The sequence below is a fragment of the Rhea americana genome, unplaced genomic scaffold (genome assembly GCF_003343005.1).
Source record: "Rhea americana isolate MKP2758 unplaced genomic scaffold, rheAme1 scaffold_166, whole genome shotgun sequence".
In the NCBI taxonomy this organism is placed as follows: domain Eukaryota; kingdom Metazoa; phylum Chordata; class Aves; order Rheiformes; family Rheidae; genus Rhea; species Rhea americana.
Window position 1 is genome coordinate 1,626,406 of NW_028185772.1, and position 18,072 is coordinate 1,644,477.

At 36.1% G+C, this 18,072-nt stretch overlaps 1 protein-coding gene across 2 annotated transcripts in view; it reads left to right on the plus strand.

The window, feature by feature from the left end:
* The window catches only part of AKT3 (AKT serine/threonine kinase 3), a 146,555-nt gene that overhangs the window by 59,041 nt on the left and 69,442 nt on the right, over positions 1-18,072 (plus strand). For both annotated transcript variants that reach the window (XM_085300603.1, XM_085300604.1), the window contains exon 2: positions 7,629-7,754. In XM_085300603.1, the coding sequence (XP_085156729.1) occupies positions 7,629-7,754 (126 nt within the window). The remainder of the gene's footprint in view (positions 1-7,628; positions 7,755-18,072) is intronic.

The following is an 18,072-nucleotide window of genomic DNA, read 5'->3' on the forward strand; positions in this document are numbered from 1 at the left end:
AAATGAAGAAGTTAAAAGGTTGACTTTAATGGTGCACGTGAGGTAAAAATTCAGATGAAGAGTTATTAGTGCTAGTTTTTGGCACCTGGCAAGGCCTGGGGCTGGGAGTGTATCTCGTGAAGAGGAGAAACTTACAGGAGCTATATTAAAATTACTGCAATGTGCCAGTTTTAAAAGCAAGACAGTTTGCTTTGCAAAAACATGCTAGCAAGAGTACCAATTTTAAGAGGGCAAAGTCRCATAGTTTTTGACAATACATTAATCTGTCAAAGAAACTCAGCTGAAGAGCAATGCTACTGTTGAACTTACTGTACTCTTTTGCAAACAATTGAAAGTTGGAGATTTCTTCTCATGTAGACTAGAGCTATCTTTTCTGCAAAARGTTTTGAGTATTTAGAGAATATTAATAGGACATTTAATTCCAGTTAATAACATGTAAAAATGATTTACATTTTTATCATCTGGTTTCATTTATACATTCTAGCAAGTACCTGAATTTAATTCAATACTTCTGTAGGTGACTGCCTTATTCAGTGTAGTTTTAGTATTTGCATACGTGTCCTACTCTTAAAAGTATATTCCAAATCTGAAAAAGGTGCATTGGTTTACTAGCACTTGATAAATACAAGGGAAAGGAAAATGTTTTATATATTATACAAAGTACCACTTGGTTCCAACAGAATGCTTTATTAAAAAAAWATATATATTTAAAAGTACTGAGAACTTGATGTTTGCAATGATAGAAGACAAATTGATGTGAGACTATTTAAAAATGTTCTGTTTTTGCATTTACCATAAATACATCTCAATATTATTAAAAAGTATAAAAATTCTTTGAGAAGCAGCTACCTACTGTAGCAGACTGGTTTTCCTTCCTACCAAATCTTGTGCAAGAAAGAATTTTTAAAAACATGAGCAGTGTCTCTAAATGTTTCCAGGATATACACATTGGGTTTCTGTTCCTGAATAGGAGACATAGTTAGAAAATATTGATCTTCTGTGTAGCTCTGGGTTGTTGATGCAATACAGGACTATGTTGTTCTAGACAGCATGTAATAATATCAACTTCTATTTAATTTATTTATTGTTCTAATCCTTATCCTTCAAGAATGAAGGGGAAGTGAGAGTGATGTTGAAACTGGCAAGTTTTTCTTCCCGTTGGCTCAAAATGGATACGGTAAAGGTCAATTCTCAATTTGTTAGGGTGTCAGCTAGCTTCGTACCTCCAGTAGGAGTTTTTAAAAATACAAAATTTTGTGCATGCTGAAATTGAGCATGTACTGTCAACATTTATTTTCCATGAGATGACAATACACATCAATAATTTTGCATAGCTAGTTTAGATGCCCATTTTAGAAAATACTGTTTTTTAAACAGCATTAACATTTGAATAGTGATATGTCTCTCTGTTACTGAATATTTTCCTCTTGACTTCTGTATATTTTAGAGAAATGATTAATAATAATGCGCCTGGAAAGAGTTGAAAAAACAGTAGAAGCTGAAGTATTTGTTACACAAGCTGGATGCTGCCTCGTTCCAGGGTCCTAATGAGAAGGTCAGGGTGGGTGATGGTTTGAACCCATCTGTGCATCTACCTTGAGCACTAATGCATGGTTGCCTTCTGAAATTGCGAGGAAGAAACAAGGGAAAAACAGCACAGAAAAAGTTGCTGTGGAGAAGCTCAGTTTTAGTTGCTTTTGCTGCCAAGAAGCAAGCTGGGACTGTGGAAAGTCTCATCGGTGGCTTCTCCCTGGTGACTCCACTTCTCTACTTGGGGTTAGTCTGTTTCACGAGTGGCAGCCCCTGTTTTTGAGCACTGCCTACCAMTTCTTTAGAGAATAAGATCATGGCTTTTGCCTTCTCTTCAGTATGTCTTGGCTGATGTGAAGGAGAAGGTCATCTCTGCTTGCGTGGTGCCTCCATCAGCTGTGACACTGCTCGAGGTCGTTTCACGGGATCAAGCCGTTGATGCAGGTTGTGCTGGTTTCTCACCATGCTGCTCGGAGAAGCCGCACAAGAGTTGACCTGTCTTGCTAACTTTATTGCACTGTTGCTATGTCGTGGACAGGAAGGGTTCTCAGATAGCCTGGTAGCTTAGAAAGGCATTTTGCTTATGCTTATATCCAGTTCTCATGGATGTTATTCCCCCAATTTGAAGGAAACTTGATGGAAGCTTAACTGTTGTATAAAGTGATGGTGTATATTCTGCCCACACATAGCATTTCCCAGTTGCAATAATCACTATCTCACAGTGTAAGAGAATCAAAAAAAAAAAAAAAAAAAAAAAAAAAAAAAAAAAAAAAAAGTTTCTAATCGAGACTTTCTTTGAACTGCTTGAAAATTCTTATGAAAGGTTATATAATACAAGTGGTTTTTAAAATGCTCGCATGTGTTAGAAAAAAGTCAGTATTATTTTATTTTTTGATGTGCAAGAAGATTTTGTCAAAACTTTGTATACTGGTACTGTTACAAATTTACCTTATACTGAGGGGTATATATTCAACTGTGTGGACACAGGTATACTTCCAGATTTTTAAAACATTTCTTTTCTTACAATGCTTTTGAACTATATTGCAAATTTAATTTTCATGAAATCACAAGCAAGTAAATAACAGAAGTGCTTTACATTCACTAGTGTCTACTGACTTTAGTTAAGTAGTCTATTGATGCTTCTAATCGTGTGTTAGGTAACACTGCCCTCAGAGGGCCAAGGTAAGTAAATTCAATCTTAAAACCAGTGGCAAAACTTCTAATGTTTTACTGGACCTGATGTTACTTACCATTTAGATTCTTTTAAAGAGAAATTATGTTATATATAGTTATTTAGTTTCTTTTGTATAATTTTCTTTAATGCTGTTCTTAGATACATTCAGTTTTTATTTTTTTCTTCCCATTTATTAACCTTTAGTGTAGGGGAACTGAAATCTGATTTAAAATAAAAGTGCTTTCTTAAAAGAGGGGGGAGCTTTATTTGCGTATTATTTCTGTTAAAGCCATTTTAAATTAATGACACAGACACAGAAGAGGCAGACTTTTGAGCTCTCTGCTTGATGCCCCCCCTCCTCTCGCCCCCCTTAAATCTCACTTATGTCTGTGTGGCAGCTGTTGCTTCTTTTAAGGAAGCAAGTTTTTGAACTCAGGTTTCTGTTGCATATCAGCACTGTATATTAAAGACGTTTCCTTCACACCTCTAAAACCATTTACATACTGAAAAATGTAGACCTTTTGCAAAAGTGACCAGTTTGTTAAAATTGCAGGTTTTTTAAAATAATGAGATTAGTTTGAAATTAATAAATTTTATTTTTTTCTCCAAATTGCTGAATTTCTGTATCCTAAGGATTAGAAGTAGATAAGAATAAAAATAGCAACCATCAGATCAGAAGTGAAGTATATGTTCAAAGGTTTGAGTCCTGAGGTGAAATAAAAAATTTGATGACTTGGAGTGATTGAACCCTAACACGGGTTTGTTGAAGACTTGCATGGATTCTTAGAAAACTCCTCTTTGTGATGCTTTTCAGCAGCATCAAGACCACAGACATTACATCACTAGAACAAACATGTTTTCTGAAATATCCTGAAGGCAGGGTTCTTGTTACAGCCATCAGAGGGGAAAAAAAAATTAAGGTTGCTGTAAGGGATTACATAGCCAGCCACAAGGGTCACGTTCTAAAAGAGCTATCGTTAAGCATTCTTTGTTATTGTTGTTATCCAGTGTGTTATTAAATACAATGCTAATTAAAGAGCTGCCTTTTATGAGGGTGCTTTTCGCCTGAAGATCAGATTGTATTTTCATGTGCCTCAGGAATGTACTGCTGTCTCGTTTCCTGTTTTGGGTGTATGCTTTAAGTAGCTGTTTGAAAAAAAAAAATCCCTAAAACTGACTCTGAATTTGTATTGTGTCTGTATGTACATATGCATTCCCCATGGTATATATTTATACCTCATGTGTCTGTGAGGTATAAATTCTGTTGCCCCTTTTCTCTAGCAGCTTTAAAAACCTTGACCAGAATTAAAATGATGTGTGTTACTTGGCTTTCTTTGCTCTARTGTTTGAAATTAGAGAGCTCTTCTTACAGTCTAGTGAACACATCCTAAGAGTGTGTGTTTTCAACTTAGAAGGTTGTAAATTTAAGCAAAATAATAATTTAGCTTGCATTAACTCAGCAGGAAGCAGGATACAAACGGATTAATCCTCTATGGCAGATCCACTGTTTCGTTTCTTTTTTTTTTCTCTTTCTTTCTTTCTTTCTTTTTTTTTAATCTACTTTTTTTTTATCTACTTCAGCTATATTTCATTAAATTGTCAGGATGTCTTATCTTTTGGTTAGCCTTTGTGTGTGGACTTCTCATATCTCAGGAAATCTCTTTCACTTCAATAAATGRATTTCCAAATATAAACTTCCTGTTGTTTGTTTATGTTCAGATATTTGGTAAACAAACACTGCAGACACTTATAAATGATTAATATTGTCCATACTGTAAAAGATGCATTTTTTATGCTCTGGTGGTCATTTAGAAGGCCTAAGGAAGTGATTTTCCTTTTCAAATACTCTCCTGTATTTTAGTATTTTTTTATATGGAGGATTTCTCTTTCAAAGCAGTTCAGTAAACATGTCTCTTATGAGGTACAAACTAATTTTTTTTTTCCAGTTTTGAGCAGGTTGTATAGAAGAAACATAATTATAAGAGAACACCTGAAGTGCATCTTGAGAGCCATTAAACCACTTCAGTAGTTAAGTGAATTGTTCACAGATATAACTGTTTACTTTATTCATCAAAAGTGTTCACCCATTTGTTAATTAAATTACAAAATAAATAAAGAACAGGTCGTAAATATTCATGTATAGACCTTGAAGAAGGATTGGAATATTGGTCATTTCGAGGAAAAAGCAGGTTATGTTTTCTCTGTGTGTTTGTAGAGACATCTTGAAAAAATAGCCTTATTTGGACTCATCTAGGGGAAACATTTAGGAAAAACATTTTCAGATAAATATGTTTATGCAAGAAATACAAGGTCTTTAAGAAGCAATAGTGTTCTAAGAGTTGTTTTTGAATTGTCTTGTGTCTGGCTATAATTTGCAGGCTGACGACAAAGCAACAACTATGTTCATTGATAAACTGATACTTCTGTGCCATTCAATATTTACATTTTCTTGTGATTAGCTGTCGTCTGTCATCGCTAGCTCACTTTAGAGAAGCTTGGAAGCGCTGGTCATGCTCTTCTAATGGTTTTTCTATAGATGAAACATCAGCTGCATAACCCACTAGATGATGARAAATCTGTTCAATTTTCTCATTAAGAGACTTGGAGTTCCCAGTAGAAGCCATATGCAAGCTATAATGTTTTCCTAAGAGGAGGAGGGATAAACGATCAGATAAGTGTGCTCTGGCTGTCTCGGGGCACCTGCTAAAATGTTCTCCTTTTTGAAAGGTTTAGAGCTGRAGGGTGTATGTATAAGCAAGTGAAGACTTCTGTTTCTTCCCTAAAGTGACTAATGAGTGTACTTACCCTATCACTTGTAATTTGTGGAGCAGAGTCTGCCARTCTCCTTGTCTGGCTCATCCTTTACAGGAAGGAGGGCTTTCCCTGAGACTTGAATTTTTGGATGGCTGACCTCTTTCAGGTGTGTTGGTATGCTGTACAGGTTGGATGCTGTCCTTGAACTCTTCCACAGTAGTTGTAGTCACCTGCCCTCCAGTGAATGCATCTTCCACGTAAGACTAAGCTCCTGACAGAGTTCTAAACCTAGCAGCAGACCCGTGTTCTTGTAATGGTCACTTACTGTTACAGTTAAGTAAAATATAGTTTATGAAAAGCTTACAGAAGATTTTCTTATGCTTTGTTTAAGAAAGCAACTAGGATGTTAATATTTTTAAAACTTGTATTGGGTGATGTAGTTTGTAAAGTTTTGGGCTGACCTGAGGTCTTGAGAGTAACCATAGGGTTCAGCAAATTTGTCTTAGGGCATATTTTTAGTGTTCTTAGAAAGAAGAGTTATACTTTTATTTATGCTTATGTTTATTTTGTTTTCAAGCATTTAGCAAACAACTTAAACTGCTACCTTTCCATATAATCACAATACAGTTTTTCACTGGATATTATGGATATTAAAGCGACATGTGTGCTTTCCAGTGCTACACTGGGGTTTCTCTTCCAAACTCTGAATATCTCATATCTGTTTTTTGGTTTTTTTAATTGTCTGCTTTAATTTCAGCTGAGATTTTCTAGTATGAAATTCAGGCTTACAGTATCAATGTGAATGTTCCCAGCTGAATTAGTGCTAGAGATTTCTTTTCCATTCCCCACTGCCTTTGCCTACAAAGTTTGGCAGGTGGATGTGAACTTCTTTCTGATCTCCAAGATGTCTGAAAGCTGTATAGTCACAGTTAATACGATGCTGAGGTGATAAGCTCGATTGAAAAGTTTGCTGAGGTGATAAGCTCAACTGAAAGGTTGGGATTAGCCCAGAACCAGTGCAGCCCTTGGATAGCAGTCAGTTCTGAGCAGTTTGTAAAATGGGAAAACTGGACACAAGGAATGTAATAATTTTCCAGTTTCCTGTTTCACAGTGACACTTTGATATAGTCTAGAGATATCAGATTAGAACAGTATTTTAGCATAAAGAGTACAAATGGCAACTTTCAGTCCTAAGTGCTGCTGCATATTCTGCATTGTTGCATGTACTGTTTTTCTTAAAATGCTCACTTGTATAATGATGAAACCATGATTTACTTATTTTTCAAAGTCTTGATGGGTGCTTGTACATACGTTATTTAATCTGCAGAGTTGATACAAATCAAAAGAAAAGTTAAGCTGATCTAAACTCATCTGTACATATCTGAGTAGTTACACATTAAAGATGGAATTGTTGCTGAGATTTTGGTGTGACACTGTAAAGTATAGGACTGTTCGTGAGATTTCTCACTCTTAAATAGTTAATAAATGACATTTATAAAGGTACTGTGTCTTTGCCTCCTATTCTGTGTTTCTCTGTGTCTGAATACCTCATGGCTTGCAGAATCTTCTGCTGAGACTAAGGAAGGGAGGAAGAAAAGGTGGAGGGTTTATTGCTGGACTGATCTTTTTAAAAGTTGACTGGCTTCTGCTTTTTGTTCTTTGATATTTATTCCTTTCGCTTTCAGGTAGATTTGTTAAATATATATGTAGATTCTCCCATTTCACATCATCTTGTATTTGCTTACAGTTTATTTTTTGAGAAATTAGCAATTTTTGCCTTGGCTCTGCAAGACAAACATTCTTCCTTGTAGTAGTTAAGGTTTCATTTTGTTATTTAATTCAGGCTGGAGTACTCCTTTTCACTTGTACCGAATTTCAGACTGTATRAAGATGTAAGATTTAGAAGAATATGGTATAATAAAGTTTAGACTTACAGAATATTCCTGTGTGATGCTTGTAGATCCTTTTTCTAAAGGTATCATTTTATTGTTGAGGCTTACCATTGCAATTTCATTTTCTCTTCTTTGGGAGGAAGTTTAAGTTCTCTTTGTAAATTTAAAACATATCTGAAAAGGTTTTAGTATAATTGATATTTGACACTAATAATATTTTTTTTAATATCAACATTTCTTTTTTTTTACAGTACTAAAGAACATTTTTTCTCTTCTAGGGGAATATATAAAAAACTGGCGGCCAAGATATTTCCTGCTAAAGACAGATGGCTCTTTCATAGGCTACAAGGAGAAGCCCCAGGATGTGGATCTGCCATATCCACTCAACAACTTTTCAGTGGCAAGTAAGTATTTCCAATATTTATTATTCTCTCAACGTATTGACAAGTATTTGCTAAGTATTGTGTCATGTGCACTTCAGAATTTCTTGATAACTCTAYGAGTTTGATGCAGTGTCTCAGGGTAGTGCATTACTAATCCCATGTCCAGCACTAAAAAACATACAGAATTGAGAATTTTATCATGGATTGGAGTCCGAAAAAAATTTAATCCTAGTTGTTGATTTTTTTTTGTATCTGAAGCATCTTAACTAACAATAACATTTGACAATTTGACAAATTATTGTTGTAAGGAGAAAATTCTTGGAAAGCTACCTGTATTCAAATCATTGGCTTCTTTTTTTTTTTTCAGTAGTATCTACAATTTCACTAGAAAACTCAAATTAATTAGAAAATTATCTAGACTGTCAAATTACACAAAATCCTACTAAATGATTTGTCTCTTGGATAATCAGGTAATCAGCTCTCCAGCATGGTTAATCAGTAATTTCAAGCAATCAATTTGCATGTATTAGCAAGGCTACAAAGTGTATATCTATTGGATAAAGTGAAGCCATTTTGAATTTTTGTTTTCCAATAATGTTTTTAAAAGGCTTAGTTTGCTCTGACAAAGTGGGATTGGTAGAAGAGTGTTTCTGATTGAAGAAAAAATGCAAGTATTAGAGGAACTAAACTAATGGGGCAGAAAATCTCCCTGAATATAAGAGTTGTTTATATGATGACTAGAAAACTTCAAAGGAATTCTAGAAAATGAAGCCAACTTATTTCAAAATTCTGTTAGCTTATTGCAGTACAGTATTTAGTTTTATAGGGGAATATTGGGGCCCAACAAGCATGAGTACTTAGGGGAAGTATTACCTTCATCTGCATTGCCGAAGATGGAACAAATTCTACTGAGACTGTATTTCCTATTTCTTTGAAAAAAATTTCCTCATGGGTGATTCAGTCTTTGTAGGCAAAATGAATTGCATATTTTGTTTTGTAAGGAAATGATTTTCTGCCACAAGCCAATGTCTTGTCCCACTACTAAAGGAGGAAAATGTTGTATGTTTTGGTTGTGAAGTAAGTCTTACAGATGATTTTGAGTATGCAAGCAGTAATATCTTTAAGTTATTCATGTCAAAATTTGCTAGGTCATAGGCTAAGTTACTCCTTTGTTACTCCAATTTTTTGGAGTACTATGGTACTTGAATTTCCTAACCTACTCACTTAAAACAGTAGTTTTCTAGATACCTTTTCCCTGTTCTCAGCATGCAGAACATTTGTAAAATTAGAGCAGTTCCTTTTGTCCAGCTTTACCATGTTCTTTATAGTGTATCTAGTCTTCCTTTGCTGCTGCAACTAGAAGGATGATCCAAACAGAAGTTCTGCTAAATGAAGAAATGCATTATTAGCAATTAGTTCTACTGTGGTAATACTGGTGATTTTTTGTATCTTGATACCCAGAGGTCATCCTGTGTAATCCCAACCTTTGATCTGACAGAGATTGAAAGATTTTATATTGTTTGCCAAAAGGAGGAAAAAAATTCTTATCTGCAGCTAGCAAGCCCCGTAGGTCTAATGCCTATGCAGCGTAAGCTAAAGCAACAGGCATGGTAGATTACTTGAAGAAATATAGTTTTGGTAAGCAGAGTGAGTTTTCCTGTATTCTGAGAGGAAAATGAGTGATTTAATCAGCCATAATTACAGATCAATGCAAGAATATGGAGATGTTTTCACTCATAAAAAGAAATCCATAAAATTCAAGTGAAGTACTCATGTGGAATTATGGGATGAAATATAAAACTTCTTCTGGATTCATAAAGTTTGGATAAGACTCCAGTTTTTAACATGGATTTAAATAAATAGGTCACTCTTCGATCTTCAACATGAAGTATAAAATGACATGATACATCAAAGAGTTGAAAACGTAAGCCAATGTGCTGTTATCTAAATTGCAAAGGACTGTAATTTCTTGTCCACTATTTTATCTGTCAGAAGATCATCAATAAGACAGTCAGATCAAACCCAACAAATCAAAACCAATCACTACATAAATGCATCTGATCTCATTTGTAGTACCTGGTAAATGTCAAGAACTGGTCTTAGGGCCTCTCATCCAAGAGTTCTGAGCAGTTGCAGTAGGTTTGTGGCCACAAGCAGTGCAACATATTTTTCCTGTAATAGTGAAGTACATTTTTCATAAAGTACTAGCCAGGCAGATGGAGTGTGAGATCACTGTTAATACCATCTTGATTAGGTTGGCAGGGACTTAAAGATATGTCTTTATAGTCCTATCTTCATGTAATCTTTGTAGCTATCTGTAAAGTGAGAGTGTGGTCTCAGTCTACTTTGTGCTCTCCAAATGATAGACATCTTTGGCTCTTAGTTACAGCTTGTTATTTAAGCAGAAAAGGCCAAGACTGTGGTATTATTTCATAGTACTGTTGGAGTGGAACATTGCAAAGTTTCTACAGCTCTGTTTTATTAGGTGCTTGTTCACTGGCTTAAAGATTTCTATATCTAGSTCTGATGAACCAGTTACTTCCAAAGCATGGATTTTTTTCCTCCAGTGTTCCCCCTTCCACTCCTGCCAGACTAGGTTACTTTTCCAGAAGACCTTTTTCYAGATGCAGTGTCCACTTCACATGTAGTTGCTTCCTGATTTCTTCCAAGATAACTTGAAAAAAAAACCATCTGAGCATTACTCTCTYGCTGGTGTTGTGTAGTCGGAATGTTCTATCAGGACTCATGTGAATGAGAGGAAAGCCTGAGAGAATGAAATTATTTTACATAATGCTAGCATTGCTGACAGTGCTAAATATGYCTTTATTAATTAAGGTTTGCTCGTCAGGTGTTAATTTGTCATCGGATGAAGCATTCAGATAGTATCCCTTTTCCTTGGCATACTTAAGAGGAAATGGAGGAAGGCGTTAAGAAGCAGGCATGTGAACAGCTAGAAGCTTTGCGTGGACAGACAGGACGTGAGGCAGCATGCATGGTCTTCAGCTATTGCCACCACTCAAAATGCAGGGAAGTGTCTTGTGGGCCAGGTRCAGGAGTAGGGGGGTCTCTCTGGAATACAAATACGGCCTTAAAGGCAGGATAGAGTTGAGTGAAGGATGTGACATTCAGAATAGCTCTTGTTTTCTAAATGATCTGCTTTTCACATGTTAGAGGAAAGTGAACAGCTCAGAAACCTTGTGTGCCTGTTTACTTCAGCCTGTCTGTGGCTCTGGGCACTCAGTTGCAAAGCAGAAGAGTTGTGGTCCGTGACTGGGGTCAGGAGAACCTGCTTTCCAGCTGTTGGGGGCATGCGGGAGCCAGCAGTACGGCAGTAGGGGAGGTGGACAGCGGGGCTGAGCCTGGCCCCTCGGGGCCTGTGCCTCTGGCTCCCAAGGCAGGGGCTTCACCTGCCCTCGCYCTCTGCTCTCTAGCCCCCAAGTGTACGAGAGGTGATCTGATTAGATGTGGTGAGCTGCTAGGCGAAGCAGGGTGGACAGATCAGCTGAAGCGGTGACACTGGCTAGTGCATAGGAAATGCTAAGGTTTCCCTCCTGTAGAGTCAGTTTAACTTGCACCAAAGAGAACCTTCATATTTTATAACATGCGAGTTGTAAAAATCACGTTATAAAAAATGAGAGCACTGTTTGAAATACACTTTTAGTTCCTTAATAGTCATCCCCTGAAATGTAGATTCTCACAAAGTTGTACCACAGWATCTAACAATGTACTTAAAGAAAAATAAAGACAATATAATTACATTTGTGAAAAATTCCTTATGGAAGCTCTTAAAACAGGTTTATATTGGTTTTCAGAGCTAATGCAGAAGCATAAGCTTGCTTAACTTGACTAGTTCAAAATCAGTTTAGCTGTCATCAGGTACATAGACAAGCATTGCAAGCAGACAAGTTAYTGTAGCATGAAGAGATACTGGTGATTGACTGAGTCATGGTAACTGAGTGGGTGTGCATTTCTAGCCCACCTCAACTGCAAAATAAAATATGTTAATTTAAATTGCTTTTGCTTAGGCATTAAATGCAGTCAGAACCAGTTTAAAAATACTTTTGATTCAGTAGGTATAACTTCTCTATATAGGTAGAGGCTTAAAAAATATCCTGTTTTTTAAAACTTCATTCTATTTCTTTTGGACAAAACTAAGTACTCTGGTTGTCCAATGTGAGCGGCTTYGCAGCTCCCAGAAAAGAAGAAAAAGTGTCATTGTTTTTAACTGGTCCAGTGTTGTACAAACAGAATCAAGATTACTTTGTGCAAACCACCTTCATCTCCGATGGCCACAATCCTTGTAGAAAGCAGAGTGAGGAAAAATAGGCAATTCCTTCCAAGGAGCTTTTGTGGCCTTGCTGATAAAAATTACTTTTCACATACGCAATGAGTATGTGAGTAATCGCATAGCACATTTGGAATGAGGTATCTCTAAGAATTGGCCCTTTGCCTTCATTTTGATCTTCATGGGGAGAATAATTGGGAAGAGATGTATCCCTTCACAGTAGCCTTTGAGCTTTGGCCAAAAATGATATCACCTGGAATTTCTGTGATATCTTGAAAGATTGTACTTTCTAAGCACTCTGGTGGTACAGCTATTCTTTTTCCTGTCTCTGAAAATAAATAGTGAAGGTGAAATAAATTGCAGCTATTGYGAGGAGTCATTCATTTATAACATGGTTTTCTTTAGTTTTTTCTCTGCAGAATGGATTATCGATGAACCCTGGGATTGCTGGTTACTCTAAGTGGAGAAGCTATTTGGTTTCCTCCTAGTGTTAATCTTTCAATAAGCCGGAGACAGGATTTTGCTGTTCTGGGGAGTTAAAAATCTTCAAAACATGAACACTGAAAGGTTGCAGGGGAATGACGTTAGGGCTATAAAGAATTCCAAGGACATTCTCTAAAGAAATTAGTAGGAAAACATACACGTATGTTTTTAAGGAGATTAATTGATGGATCGAAATGCTTTGTCATTAGACGTGACCTTCTGTGCCAGCAACTCCACAGTTACTTTTCCAGCAAGATTTTTAAAATCCCAGGATTTTTAATTATCACCACACTGGGTGACATGAACACACAGGTGTAAGTAACTAGACTCATGTGCATAAGTACAGTATAGAGTTCGTTCCAAAATAAGAAAAATACAACTGAGTAAATAATATTAATTCAACATTGAAAATACTTGTAGGGAAAAACAGGCAACGTATGTGTAACATAATTTGCATGTGCAAATGCATTTATAGAAATTCTAACTCAAATCTAAGAGGCATAGCCAATATATCTGTTTTGTACTGGATTGGTAAGTGTCCTCAGTTAGCTCCTGGACAAATGGGCTAATAATTTTCTTTGGAAGACTCTCATATTTCTTTGAGTTGTTTATAGGTGGTATAATAGGTATGCTGTCATTTAACATAGTAGTTTAGATTCACTTGTTGGCTTGGATCATGAATGAAAACGAGTTGCTTTGTCTCATCCTTGCATTTTACTGGAAAGTGCTTTCTCAGACACCAGTTTAGCATATTGTAATTTCCAGTTAAATTCCACTTACAAATATGGCCTGGTTTGAGCATGACAGGTAAAAATTGAGTTTTATTGGCAGATCTGAGAGTTTTTATGTTGGCATGATACAGTCAGTTGCAAAAATAAAATTGGGGTGTTTGCATGAAAAGCAGAGAGAGAAGTATAATGKTACTGTCTTCTGAGAAAACAAACAAAACCCCTTGAAAACTCCAATAATAATGTGGAGGAATCTCCTATTTTTATTCYCCTTTTTTGCTTGAGAGGACAAAGAGGAAATTAGTTGTAATGATAGAAAGCAATGGATGCTACTTCAGTACTTTTTGGAGTGTTGGAAGTAAGAGACTTCCCAGCATGATAAACCACATCAAGAAAGCACTTTTTCAGTGTCAGGGAGTGTAATTGTGTTTTTATGGTTATTATGCAGGCATATATGATGTTCTTACATCCTGGCAGGACTTGCAAGTTCAAGTTATGAGCCAGGCCCCACAGAAGTAGGAGTTCTACYCATACTGAACAAAAATTCAGTCCATGCTCCAAAAAACTTAAATTCCAAATATAAAACAAGGGACAGCAAATGGATGTAAACAGATGGGGGGTGTATGAGAAAACAATGAGACAATATTAGCCTGTAACACAGGCAGTTGTCTCAGCACATCAATGACTAATGCATTGTCAAGGTTAGATTTTTGTTGTTGTTGTTTTTTACTCTCTTCTTCCCTCTTCCTCTCCTTTTTAAGGCTTCATGGCAAAGGAGAGTTTCAGGGAGGATTTAAAAGAGAATCAGTATGTTGAAAAATGAGAGAGAAATTAGAGATGCTTTTGAGAAATGGGTCCTGGAACTGGAACAGTGGAAGGAAAGGTGGCAGGAATGGGCATTTCGATCCTGAATAAAGAACGATTCAGAGGATGAGGGTAGACGATGGGGACAGACCATGTTGAAAAGCAGCTTATGTTTGATCTGATAGAGCAGTGCAGGAAATAAGGAATGCAACGCGAGGAGTGCTATCATCAAAGGGACAATGGAGAAAAATTATCTGTGCAGCCTTTTTCGGCATGATATTCTTAAGAGAAAACTGCGTTTGTTGAGGCCAAATAAAGGATATTAAGTTTTTCACATAGATCTCCATGTGACCAAACTTATTTTTATATAAGATTTCCCATAGATAGAGGGAGAAGAGGAAACAAATGACAGAGCCTTTTGGAAGGCCTCAGAAAAGTAGAGATTTCCTTTAGGAAATAGGTAAAGAGGTAGGAAAAGCAGTAGTGGACTAAGTAATAAAAGCTAAGAGGATCTCTCTCTCTTTCTATCTGTTTATGAGCAAGAACATGATAATCTGTGTCTAAGTTGTGAAAATGGCATGGTAGTTTTGTTACTTGTCTAAAAACTGATCATTAGAGAAAAGTGTGGATGCAGAGTGCGAAGAGCAGCAGCAGGAATGTAAGAAGGCAGTTGTAAGCAGCCTGYTCATTAGGTTGGGAAATGAGAAGGAAAACGTTGGAAGTAGCAGTGGGGAAGGCAAAGATTGGGACAGTGAAGTGTAGTTTGTTTCATGAAGGAAGAGCCAGAGAATAATAAGGAATTAAAGATTAAACTGAAATGCACGTGTCTTGTAGATGTAAAAATATATATATTCTAAACAACACAAGTAGTAACTCGATACTGTTTCTTTTATATCATGTAATAATCACAAGAAGTTATCTTTTCTGCTAAAATTCAGTCTATGTTAGAAATAATTTCTCACATATGCAACTTGCTGTTCATATTGAAGTGCAGTTTTTTGTCAGCTTACATGCTCAGTATTCCTGTCTAGCTGTATGTACAAACTCGGCTGAAGCTGAAATCTTTCTATATCTGAAATAATAATACAGTATTAATGTTCTGTTTTTTATGCTGAACGAATGTACTTAGGAAAAAGAGAACTGGTGGTTATATGGTTAAAGTTATAGAATTCAAACTTTAAACTTTTTAATAAAATCTGAACAGATGATCTGTGCTTTCTTTTTTTTTTTTTTTTGGAACTGGCAGGTTTCAGGCCCTCTAATTGGCTTCCCAGCTTTGCAGAGTAATTACAGCTTCAAGCAAACTTTGTCATCTGTGGTTCAGAATGGTGTAAAGTAAACAGAACGTTTTGAAATACATTTTGTAGTTAGAGTTGCTCAGGAGAGTTTAACTAGCATAACTAYTTAATTTAGATGGTGGCATTTATTTGAAAAAAGATAGTTTGACAAATATTTTAAAGTGTTAGGGTATTTGTGGATATGGCAACAAAAGTTAACCTCTGGTATCTATTTTACTTTTTTTGTTTTTAAAAAAGGAGAAWTCTGATAATTGAGAAACATCCATTGTATTTCTTTTTACTGGTTGTATTTCATTTTTCTATTTTTGATATAGATCCAAAAACAGCCCAACAAGTATTACATATTTTTTTGGAACTGTGTTGTCAGTTTCTGTTATTGGTTTTGTATTTGGTTGCTTTGAACAAGCAAAGTTTTTCTTCAAAATGTTTTATCATCTCTGTTATTAAAGAGGAAACTTCTCATGGCTGATGTTTAATCCCAGCAAGAAGGAAAGCTTTAGGATTAAAATGTGTGATTCCAACTTGTAGATGGCTAGCATACAAGAACACAAAGTTGAGTCTGTCTGTTTACTGGCTTACTCATCTTTTTGAATGATAATTTAGAGTTCCAACTGTTTTGAGTTGAGATTCAGCCTTTTAATTACATATGTTTATGTATAGTAGCAAACTTGAAGACATTATGGTAGAGTGTTCTCTRCTCTTGGTAATGACCCAACTATCGCTTCAGGGTTCTGAGCCAGCTTTCAGTAGCCCATTTCACTCATTCCTCTGTGCTTTTGTAGTTGCCAAACTATTTTCTTTCTCTAAAACTACTATAATTTTCCTAGTAGTTAGTATAAAAATATTTTGGTAATTAGCAATAATTGTATATTAGAGTACTTATTCATACTAGTGCATTTTTTTTGTTTCYTAGCTTGTAGGTGAAGACATCTGCGAAAAAGTTTATATTCACATTGCAAACATGATAGGAATGTTGTTTATCCCATACATTGGTATACAGCAGCACATGAAGCGTGTGGGTGCACTAAATATCAGCACACTTTGGTCACTTTTATCTACTTGAGAAGGGTGGGTAGCACACCAGTTTTAGAAACACATTGCTCCTCTATTTCTTTCTGAAAGYGTTTTTCCTTGGGAAAGAAAAGATGTGAATCTACTCAATTTTAACTTTATACAAGGAAATTAAATATTTAGCCACCTTTTTTAACAGCATATTAAAAACAGCTCATTAACTTCTGCTGRATTTTGTTTTCCAATAGCATCTTTCAATTATATTGAAAGGGTATTTTCATTTTTCTATTTTTTCAGTGCCATTTTTAGTTGATAATGTTTTTTTACTGTAGTTAATTGATTTAGCTGACCACCTATAATGACAATGTAAAGAGTAAGTACTTTTCAGTAGTTACAAAGATTAGTGTGCATCCATAGGCTCCATAGGTTTTGTTCTTGTTAACAAAGCACATCATCATGCTGGGGCCTGTGTGGAAAAAAACATTATAGATACATACTAACATATCTGTATGCACATGGATAGAGATTTACAGAGGATAACATGCTAATATATATAGATAATATATTAGTTATACTATATATATGTATTATAATATGAGTGTACTTTATATATAGCTAAAGACCATGTTATATATAGCRTTTGCTTTAGGCAGCCTTAGTTCTGTCAGTTTTAATTTTGAGGGTTAAGTTGGCAAACTTTAATTAATGTTATTTTAATGCRGGCATTTTTGGGTATATTTTCAGTTAGCCAGTGAATGATGAAATTCAAAATCTTTGGCTGCTGTACAGCACTGGATAGGGATGTGCTGTGATGGATACAGAATTTTCTGAAAGTTTGACTCTTTGTGTCTCTTTCYCTTCAGGCTGTCCTCGCACAGTCATCTGTCTCTCATGTTTCGTCACTGGTGTTGTCTTTCACCTTCATTCTCCTCACCTAGCTATTCTGAATAATTAGTCTGTGGCCTCTTGACTAACGGCCAGTTGTAGTTCCCTCTTGCAGACTCTCCATTTTGGTTACTGGTTCTCATTGTCCTTCCAGCCCGGTCTTCATTTATCCCTCCTATTTCTTCTCTCAGTACAGATTCCCATCCTTTTCCTGTTCTRTTTTCACTCTTCTCTCTTTATTCCCTGGTCTTTGGTTCTAGACATCTCTTCTCCTGGTGGTATGCTGTTTTTCCATATAGCTTTTTGTCTCACCTGTATGTCTCGACCAGGCAASTTCTTTTCCATCCTGTCTGAGGAGTAGCATGAGGCATTATGAATATAGGAGAAAGAGCTTTCTATTTAGCAGATGGGTGCAGAAGTAGTAGATAGCCATAGCCTCTGGATTTACTTACTCACTGCACGTGGATTTTCAAGAGTTACATGGYTTAGGAAGTGTTACTTTTAGTTTTAACCTTCACCCCACGGCAACCCTCCCCTCCCCATATRGTGGTCACATTATGTGTTACATTTTCACAGGAATACTGAGCAGGTAACAAAGGTCTCMGTGTGACAAATTTTAAGTCTTGTCTCCAAAAAGTAGTATTTTCCAGGAGAGTGCAGCTTTAGGCAGACAACCAGCAAAGAAAATTTCAGCTCACATGATTGAGGAAGGATTAAAAATGAGAAGATGGTTTTGTTAGGAAAAATACTGGGTGATCTTGGAACAGACAATGTTTCTAGTCTCTTCTGCTATGAAAGTTGCCCTATACGTTCTTTAGAGCTGTGGCTGAGGAAATTAAGGAAAA